Genomic DNA, 10,079 nt, shown 5'->3' with positions numbered 1-10,079 from the left:
CAATCATCAGACATCATACGTATCTCCCAGCAACGGTGATGTCAATTGTAACTGCTCGCTGTTCTTGTTCATTTCATCGCTGTTTGAGCAACGGTCTCGAAAGCTCTCATTTGTTCAGGCTCTGTCCGCGTTTCGCTGTAAAAATAGTACGCAAAAAAATGCAGGCGAAAACGTTGGATAGTAAACGGGATCATCATAATCCATCTCGATGCCAAACGCAGCCTTGGGCCCATTGGGAACAGTAGGGAATGTCCTTTTCATATGTTGAAGTTTTCCTAGGTAATCTTTGCAAGGACTTTACTAGTGATTCCGTTCATAGACCACCGTGTTCGGAGCTGGGCTTCACTTGCTTGATCAAGGGTTAAGAGTCGCAGCAAATTTACAGGATTCTTGGCCCAAAAGGCAGATTCAGCCCCAACAGATGCATACACTATACAAGGGAACAGACTAACAGGAGACAGGGTGCAGCAGGGCTGACTACAGGAGACTAACAACTACTGTACAGGAGTGGAGTGCGCCATGTCAGAAATCTAGAGGCACCAAAATGACCATGAGCATGGCAACAGCTTGGCCTAAACTACAAGTAACATCTCTTATCAGATCCAGGAACTCGGCCGGCCGGTGTCGGCAGATGATGTGCACACAGGAGGATCATATCAGATTGCAGGCATCAGGCTGGTATTATAGCCATGTCAGCTGCTTGTGTGAGTCATGACTCGTGTGTCTTGTTGAATTTTGATGTGCTTCCTCTACCTTTCTCTAGAGCACGAATCCTGGAAAAAGGCAAATCATAGTTCATGCCAAGATTAAAATGTTGCCACTTAGACTGTACTACATGTCCTCCTTAATGGAAGATGCTACCATCATTTGGTTACTTGAGCAAGTTGAAATAGCATGCAGTTTCAAGAATATGGAGTGCAACTTGCTTGTAGAAGAGAGAGCTACAATTACCTTCCTTTGCCTGCTGAAACCTTCAATTCCAGAATATGGGGTGCGAAGCTCGCCGCTGCAGGGCGATCGCTCGCTTTTCGTTTCTGGGGTAGAATGGTATGGCGTTGAGACTCCACTTGCCCATTGTTTTCCATCACCAGCATAAGGCGAGCAGCCAGACATCATGTAGTAAGAGCTGAGATGTTCCTGCCTACAGATGGTAGGCGTCTCATGTTGATTTTTGAGAACAGACATGGTGCTGAAACCTTGTTGGAAAAAGCAACTAGATGGAGAAGAAGAAGACTGTGACTGTGGACTAGGAAACGACATGAATGGTGGCAGCCTTCCATGGGGCGTAGCAACATCAGGGCTCGAGCTAGGCAAAGGACAGCCTTCTACAGTTAAACCTTGCTTAGCAGCCAACTTCAGAATCTGCTTCTGGTTTAGCCCTGTTCCATAGAGAATGTTCCATAGGCTCCTTAGAGATTCCCTCTGGTTATGTATTACTTGGTCCCGCATAGCCATCTCAATTTGAAGCTCAGCATTATTCATTCCCTGAAGGATTCATTTTTTTACATATAAGCAGCTTGTGGGATATCATATTCTGGATGGAAAACATACTAAAACTTTGTGGATTACTCACAAGAAGCCTGTATTGGCTGAGAATCTGCAGGTAAGTCCTGTTCCCATTGTTACTGGTAGCCTCCTCGATCATATCTTGGAGCTGACGCCTACGGCTCTCATTCAATTCAATATCCTACAGGGAAAAGGATAAATAGCCATGCAAGTTTGCTTCAAGGTAAGAGAGCAAAATTAAACTCAAGATGTACCTTTCTGTAGCCAGCACCAGCTTCATCATTGTCACGGATGTTGTCAAGAATAACTTGTCTCCTTGATGTTAATGCTTGCAAAACTGTATAATCCTTCTCGTTCACCTGAATACAAAAAAAACCATCACTGCACTGTACATAGTGTGGAATTTCTAAGAGATCTGTTGTGACAATAGATGTAGGAAATAGCTGCTACAGTCTGTTTGATGAAAGAGTTCTCGAAAAATTGATCGGTCAAGTTACCCACCTGTGGTCTTGCAATTGCACCGTCAAGATGTTGGAGCTCCATCCGGTTACGCTTGTTAGTTTCTTCAAGTTCAAACAGTGCTTTCTGTAGATTTATACGTTCCTGAACATTCTCACCAGTTTCCTGGCTCAAGACATTTAGCCAAGATAGCTCATTATCTGCAGCCTTTTCAGTAGGTTTTACGCTCAACTGATGCTCCTTGTCAGCTAATTCCTTTTTCAACTGGGATACCTCACCCTAGAAAGTGACAAGGCGACATACTTTAGTATTCTACTGTGGCCAACAATTAGGTAAAACTGTAGAAATTTACTCGTTTCCCTGTTAGGCAAACCTGGAGATTCTCTATCATCCTCTGGTAGTCTTCAACATGATTGTCGATCGTTCCAATATTTTTCTATACAGGAGAAAGAACAAACATCAAAATAATAGAACTGGCTACTTTAGCATGTATGATTCACAAATAATATGAATCAACAGAAATAATATATTGTTGCGTGTGCGGTTGTGCACTCAACCGAAAGAAACGACCCCTTACATGAACATGTGTTTTTATCTCCTTAGCACGATCCGCATACTTGAGTGTATTGGTAGTGTGATGATACTGATCATCAGCTGGTGATATTGTGGCAATCATAACAGTTCGAGAATTACCAGAGAGACCATCCTTCAGAATTCGAGTTAATTTGCTGTAAATAGCCACTGTCACATAACTAGAATGGATAAAATTGGTTCTGATAGTAGAATGTCCACCTGATATACCTGTTGCGATATGGAACATATGCTAGACCTTTCTTATTTTGCTTGCCGAGGGCATTGATACAATTCGCTAACGCTAGAAGTGACCGATTAATGTTGGCTCCATCTCTAAGCTTTTGGCCAAAATTGTTCGTTTCAGTAGCCCTCTCACTGCTCAAGGAAAATTGTTTTCAGCTTACTTTTGCTGACAGAGTGAAATGAAAAGCAGCAGCCCAAAAAGAATAGTTATTACCTGCCCGCAAGATCAACCAAGGCAAGCTTTCCACGAAGAACTTGACTACCATATTTTCCTTTCTGCTTGCGTCTTACAGTAATTTCCAGTACAGCGTGTGAACTTGAAAAGGAGAGCAAAATATTTTCTATGTGAGAATAATGTAAAGATAGACTCACAATCTCAATAATTTAGCAGATTAAAGATCGTAGCTTGCAGGCACTATTACCTGATCGTAACTGTCTTGATAGACTCACAATCTCAATAATTTAGCAGATTAAAGATATTAAGTAACCTTAAATAGCAGTTATTTAAGTTTTACTAAGATGTAACTGATTCATTTAAAAGGTAAATAAGTAATGGAAGCATGAACTTTTAAAGGGGAAGCAGAAAATATTTACCGCGAAGAAGTTGCGTTTGCTTCCGTGCTCTCTGTCTTGCGTCTGCTGTTGCCTATGTTCAAGAGTTCAAGGATCTTATCTGCTGAATGGACCTAGGAAAATAAGAGTTTGAACATCCAAATTTAGTTTATACCAAAACCGATGGGAATCAACAGGCATGCTTCCAGAATATGGCATGGCATGCAATAGATACTGAATGTTGCAACAGAATTAGACAAAACACAAGAAAGAAGGATTCAACCCGAGGACCAATTCTTTAATACAAACTTATCAATTATCATAAACAAGATGACCGAATGTCTTTGGAAAACGAAACCAGATAAAATCAGCATTTTAATTATTTATTGCAAATTTTTCTTACATATTACTTAAAAGATATTGCAGCTTAAAAACACAACAAGATCTACTCATGTCCTTTCATTGTCAACTTATCAGCTACTTGAATAAGCAGATAACATTACACGCAAAATAATAGTTAGAAATGTTAGAGTAACAAAAAGAAGAAGCAAATAACACAAAAGAAGGCCAGAATTGACACTAGCAGCCAAGGCATTTATCTTATTAGCAGGGAAAATAAATATGGAAGGAAGAGGTGTAAACCTTAATTCTTCTTAAACCAGCGACTATTATGCCATGCTCGGGATCCTCACGAAGCTCCAGGTGACCCGACGATTTCTCAAGCAAATCATAGATAACCTGGAATTCAGAAAACCAACAATTATTTCACAGCTTATATGTAACACATATATTATGACTGGTATTTTGATATTATCAACACAATATTTTGTACATTACCTCATTGTATACTTCCAGATATGAACATGAGACTTCAAATGTATCTGAACTATCATCTTTTTTTATTTGATCAAAGATTGTGCGGAAGCTAAGAACCATAAGACCAGGATCATTCCGGCTTCCAACCATTGTATATGTTTTGCCACTGCAGAATTACATACAGCAGGGCATATTAATATACATATGGAACAACTTCAGATTGTAGCCCAGTATCCAAGTATAGCAAAAACACCGTTACTGAATAAATGAAATAGTACTACCTCCGTCTCAAAATATAAGACGTTTTTGTAGGATAAACTAGCCTACAAAATCGTCTTATATTTTGAGTTGAGCCTACAAAAACGTCTTATATTTTGAGACGGAGGTAGTATATCAGTTCTTCGCCAGGGAAGTTTTGAAAAGAATGAAAGAAAAGAAACAAAGTAACCTCCCATAGCAACTGGGAACAGTTTAATTTTAGCAATTTGAACAGTCTACTTATAGCCGTAAGATCAAGTTTTTCTCATCGTGTTTGCACATGCACAAACTCTTTAGACTTATCAAACAGACCTGGACGGTGACTTAGAAAAAGCAAAACCATTTGAACAATCATTAAATTGGAACGGCAACTGACTAAGTGTGAAGTAAATACAATAATCATTTAATTACTTTTTAACCCTCAAGCTTACCAGGCATGGTACACAAAAATTCTGAAATAGAGGAAATTCAGGAAAATATAATGCGTTAATTCAATGATCACATCTGAAGAAGTGTTTGGACAGTATATCATCCATTTCCTTAAAAATATAAAACTTATGAAATTTACACCATATTTTAATGACAGCAACTTATGAGATCCTTCAGAACCGTGAGTGTAAATTTGATGATGGCTAAAGATAGCAGTCTCTTGTCAGTAGCAAAACTATTCCAGTGAATGCATACCTTCCAGTAGATCCATAGGCAAAGACTGTCACATTAAGGCCTTGCACTACACCCAAAACTGTGGGAGAAATATTCTTATAAACGTCCTGCGAAATGAATGCATTTATACCAAATTAAAATCGTAAGATGTTATAGTGTAAAACATGAACGACAAGAACACAGCATTTGTTCCCATGTCTTAAATCCATACACATCCATATGGTTCTCATTCTTGCAGTTTCCATATATTTAGTGATAATAACCTTACGACAACAACAACTAAGCCTTCAGTTCCCTAACAAGTTGGGGCACGCTAGAGCTGAAACCCATAAGATCTAGTATCAAGACAAACATATTAGCATCAGTTTGCAGATAAATGCATTTTAGAGTACTGAACTTGCTGGGTTGTGTTGAAACACAGTACTCACAAAATAATGTAATAGATAAAATAATTACATGTGGAAAGGGGTAATAACTTATATGTATGTACATATGTACTGTATCAGTTAGGACATCTCCAACAGCAGACCAAAAAACACAGCCATGACACAAAAACTGTTAATTTTTTTGGTCTTTTGGGGCCAAAAAAAGGGCTCCAACAGCAGACCAATACCTATATGGCGACCGTTTTTTTTTTTTGGTCCTTACCAAAATATTGCTACAAGTGATTTGACTAAAAACCAAAACTGCTGCAGCGGGGACCCAACCGCCGCCGCGCCGTCTCACCCTGAGCCCTGCCACCACTCCCAGGGCCATCCTGAGCCGCGCCCGCCCGCCCCGCCCAATTCCGCCCGTCCCACCGTGCTCCAAACGTCAGATCCGCCACCGCCCCTGTCCCCGAGCTCCCGCAGCCGATCCCAAGCACCACGTCGCCGTCCCCAAACTTCCACACCGCCGGATCCTGCCATCATTTTTGCCGTCCCCGCCGAGTTCCTCCCCGCCTCCCCAGCATCCCCGCCGTCAGATCGTCATGTTTCGTGTGCTTCTCAAAATTTTGGTCTGCTTGAAAAGCACAAGATTTTCTGGTGACCAAAAACCTTCTCTCTCCACCCCTAAACTGAGTTTTGGTCACCAAATTTTGGTCTGCTGTTGGAAATGCTCTTAGTCCAACCTATTACATACTGTTACAGTAGGGATAAAAAATCCCACATTAACGGCAAATAAATAAATCTATAGAGTATTTGCAGGTCATCAAAACAGTGGAACTTCGTCAGCTATGTTTAGAGTTGTTGAGCTGTTATAGTTGTACAGAAAATACAGCTATATGTTTGAACAAATAAGACTATTTGTTAATAAAAGCACATTTGTTTTAGTATCTAGCCGGGCAGGAGATTTGACTACGTATATACACGTTTCCAGCATCTATGTATACCTGTGTAACATGGCCTGATCATAGAACTTTGATTGCTTAAACATTTTATGTAACGTTTTTTTACAAGAATGATTCTGACAAGGTCCAGCAATACAGCATTAACTTTTTCAACATGATGTATGATGTTACACGACTTGTTAAAACAAATCAAAAATAGTATTCACATGAAATCAAGTTCTAATAGTGATTTAAACATTGCTGACAGATCTGTTTGGCTTTATGAGTTATTAATACATACACATGTTTGTCATGATAAGCTGCTAGGGGTTTATAGCCTGGACTCAGACCAGCTCATAAGTAGGACTAGTTATGTATCCAATAACTTCCAGCAACTAGGTGCTCGCATGATCTCCCAGTTGCAGGACACAACAAATTGTCACACAAAAATCTCAAAATAAACGCAGTGACTACAACTAACCTACAGATTTTTCAAACATTAACACAGCAGAAACAAGTTTTTTTTTCTCAAAAAGGGGTGACGACGGAGCAGAAACAAGTGGTACTGGGTTAGAACTTAATAACACGGTTGTAGAGCGGACTAGTGCAACCGTATCAGGGAGAGCCACTGTAGACGAACTACGAAGGCCGTGGATAACAAACGGTCGCCCAGCTAGTTGCACTTAATTACAGTTTACACTTTACAGGGTAAGTGATGAAGATAAAGTTCAACAAATGTCCAGGGCTCTGATAAAAAAACAAAAATGAGTTTTGGAAATTATTTCTCTAAACTAGAGTCCTTTTCCCTGAAACCAGATGTATACGCGTTAGGTAGCATACCTAACAGTAACAAATACAGCCAAGGATTTGTTTGCTCCAGACTGAATTGGCGTTTTGCACATGCCAATAGTATTGTTACAACCTGCAGCTATCCAAAGCATGAGCAACTCCTAGTTTTGGCAATTAATAAACCAAAGGGGTTGGTTGTGGTTTCGCTTTCTGGAGTATCATTTCCTAAAATGCAAGGCATGACCAATCTAGGAACTCCCAAGCTTCAGTGCAGATTTAAGACACTTACTGTAATCAGCATATGAGCCCATTGTCGAAAGCAAGCCAAGCAATTCAAGGTTAGAGCAGCACAAGCTAATGAGCTACATAAGCTTGCGTACCGTGTTGGAGCATCCAGGCGCGTACACGTGATCGAAGCTGTATCTTTTCTCCTTGGTCCGGTTCTGGATGAGGTCCAGGTAGCCCTTGGAGATATCAGGGTCCAACACAGCCACATTCTGGAGAAACATACAAGCACAACACCATTACCCAATAGCAATATTACCATTACCATCAATGGCAAAATTGAACCACCCATGACAAAAGCTACTAGTTCATGGCCCAGCCAAATCAAGCCAGGTCTCTGAATGTTTACCTTGTCATCAATGACTTGTATGATGTGCCGCGAGCGCCGGCGCTCGTTGTCGGTCAGTGGCCTGCACTTGACGGCCACCTGCAAATAGACACAGCAGGATCACACACGCGCGCGCGCGAAGCAACAGAGTGATTAAGCAATGGAACAGAAGTGCAGTTAAATCGCAGTGGATTAGTGGGGAGGATGTGCTACTACCTGCAGCGTGGCCGTCTGCCTGGAAGCCGGAGCCCGGATGGTGGGCATTGCGCGGAACCTTCCTTTTGGGGCTTGGCCCCCAGCCGACCTCCCTCCGTTCCTTCGCCCAGAAGATGCGGTGCTAATCTAGCACAAGCCAACGCGGCCGCGCCCACGCCCACGACCCTTCGGAATCACGCCACACGGGGACGGGGGCGGCAAAAAGGCAAGGCGCATCCCCACCGCACCAGCACCACCACCAGCTGCCGCGGCGGCGGCGAAAAGGGGCCCCGCGAAAAGGAGCCCGCTACCGCTGCTGCAGTGGCCTCCTGCTCACCGGTCCACAACCAAACCAACCCTGCCGCCGCCGGCCAACACGGCCGAATGCCGGAGGAGTCGAGGGGAAATGCCGCCGGAGGCCGGCTCCCTCCGCCAAAATGCGACCCCGCGGAGCCGTGCCCAACGCTCCCGAAATCGCCGCGCCCGGAGAAGGAAGGAACAGCGGTTACTCCATCCACAGGAAAAAATGGCAGCCCGAGCGCGTGTGCGTGTGCGTGTGTATGGTTTGGTGGGTGGCACGACGAGGCCGCAGGCAGGCGTACGAAGCGGATTCAGGGGAGGGGGTTAGATGAAGCGGGGCGTGGGAGGAGGAGGAGGCGGAGGCGGAGGTGGAGGTGGTGGTTTAATGGGGGGAGAATAATTAATCGGCGGCAGCTGGAGAAGGCGACACGGAACGGAAGGGGAGAGGAGAGGGGGGTGGGGGTGGGCCTCGCCCTCGCCTAGCTGGGCCCCACCCAACGGTCCGATGCCTCTTGCGCCTGCGCCTCCGTCCGGGCCGGGCCGGTACACGACGCCGTACCTGCGGTACAGTCCTGCACACCGCCGCACAGCTCAGCGCGCCCCTCCCTATCCTTTCCCTGCCCGCCTGCCAGGTCTCTCGCTTCGTCGGGGCGCTCTCGTCTCGTGCAAACCTAATCCTGGAGGCCACTGTGTGCGTGCGTGCGTACGCGATGCAACAAAACGGGATGAACAAAGGGTCGATGTGCACGAATGGCGAAAGGCATTCTGGTCCAGCTCGACGCACGATGCGGAACAGTGCGATGCTAGCTAGAGTGGGGGAGCTCACCTATGGTGCACGGCCGGTGGGTGATGGTGCGCCTTTTAGTTTGGGTGTCGGGGCGGCGGCCATGGGTGGCGAGGCGAGGCTGCGCGGTTGGCTCTGCGGCGAGCGTCGTTACGGCCGTGGTCGATCTCGTCTTAGCTATGTGGGTGGCAAGGGGAAAGGCGACGAGACCAGTGATTCTGGTGCGTCGTGGGGCGGTGGCGGCTCCCTGATCGCGATTTTGGAGGCAGTCCTCCCTTCTGACTGGTTTGAAGATCATGGTACCTCGTGTAGCACGGGCAACGATCCGAGCGAAAGCTCTGCGCTGTCGCACCGGTAACGGTGATGCATGTGGGTGTCGTTTTTCCTTGTGGGCACCATTGTAGGTTTCCTCTTTGTGTTAAGGCTCCAGATGAAAACCCTAGTATGTCATATTGAGCTCGATGCCAATGGCGCATTGTGTCGCCACCCTCTTGAGGGCCTCGTCGAGGAGCTCAGGCGCCATCTGGTTGCAGCGCGTCGATGCCTTCTAACGTGCTCTAATCTAACAAGAAGCCTCTTAACTCTGACGTGAGGCGCCTTCGTTGGTCTCATATCTTCTACACCATGTCGGTGCCAGGCTGAGGACCCTAGGTCGGTTCCTATACGAAGACTCCGAAAGACTTAATATACAAGCCAAAGAAAATGAAGCCGCGGAGGACTCTATCTCCACCGACGTAGCTGATTAGGATTTATAGCCCTAACACCCCCTTATGCTATATAAGCTAGAGGTTGGGCTCGTCGATAGACACATTACAATCCTTGGTATTCACCTGTACTTTACAATCGCGATGTACACAAGTAGGATTACAGGATTATCTCCATCATGAGAGCCCAACCTGGGCAAAACCTTGCCTCTTGTTACCATCCAACCCAATCGCCTAGACGGGATACCTACTGAGGAATCTGTCGGATTTAGCTCTGACACATGTCATCATTGCGAGCGCTCTCGGTTTTTTCTG

General features: G+C 44.7%; 1 protein-coding gene across 1 annotated transcript; it reads right to left on the bottom strand.

Annotated features, from left to right (window-relative positions):
* Window positions 1-232: 232 nt before the first annotated feature.
* Window positions 233-8,677, bottom strand: LOC123122985 (kinesin-like protein KIN-8B). The gene is made up of 16 exons (XM_044543375.1): window positions 7,998-8,677; window positions 7,803-7,880; window positions 7,549-7,665; window positions 5,092-5,177; window positions 4,171-4,315; window positions 3,976-4,071; window positions 3,376-3,467; window positions 2,996-3,097; window positions 2,767-2,913; window positions 2,543-2,693; window positions 2,339-2,401; window positions 2,008-2,244; window positions 1,761-1,865; window positions 1,574-1,687; window positions 952-1,485; window positions 233-773 (listed from the first exon to the last, which is right to left on the bottom strand). Exons 1-16 carry the CDS (start codon window positions 8,043-8,045, stop codon window positions 750-752), a joined length of 2,139 nt encoding a protein of 712 aa, XP_044399310.1. The 5' UTR covers window positions 8,046-8,677; the 3' UTR covers window positions 233-749.
* Between the last annotated feature and the right edge of the window lie 1,402 nt (window positions 8,678-10,079).

Source organism: Triticum aestivum, chromosome 5D, assembly GCF_018294505.1.
Source record: "Triticum aestivum cultivar Chinese Spring chromosome 5D, IWGSC CS RefSeq v2.1, whole genome shotgun sequence".
Taxonomy (NCBI): Eukaryota; Viridiplantae; Streptophyta; class Magnoliopsida; order Poales; family Poaceae; genus Triticum; species Triticum aestivum.
This window is presented reverse-complemented; position numbering and strand designations above follow the sequence as displayed.

What these genes read in the sequence shown, in the direction of transcription:
- LOC123122985 (XM_044543375.1), bottom strand. Translation starts at nt 8,045, where the DNA reads ATGCCCACCATCCGGGCTCCGGCTTCCAGGCAGACGGCCACGCTGCAG. An exon ending in GGCAGACGGCCACGCTGCAG is followed by an intron (nt 7,881 to 7,997) that starts GTAGTAGCACAT and finishes GTCTATTTGCAG; the next exon opens with GTGGCCGTCAAGTGCAGGCC. An exon ending in GGATGATAGAGAATCTCCAG is followed by an intron (nt 2,245 to 2,338) that starts GTTTGCCTAACA and finishes GTCACTTTCTAG; the next exon opens with GGTGAGGTATCCCAGTTGAA.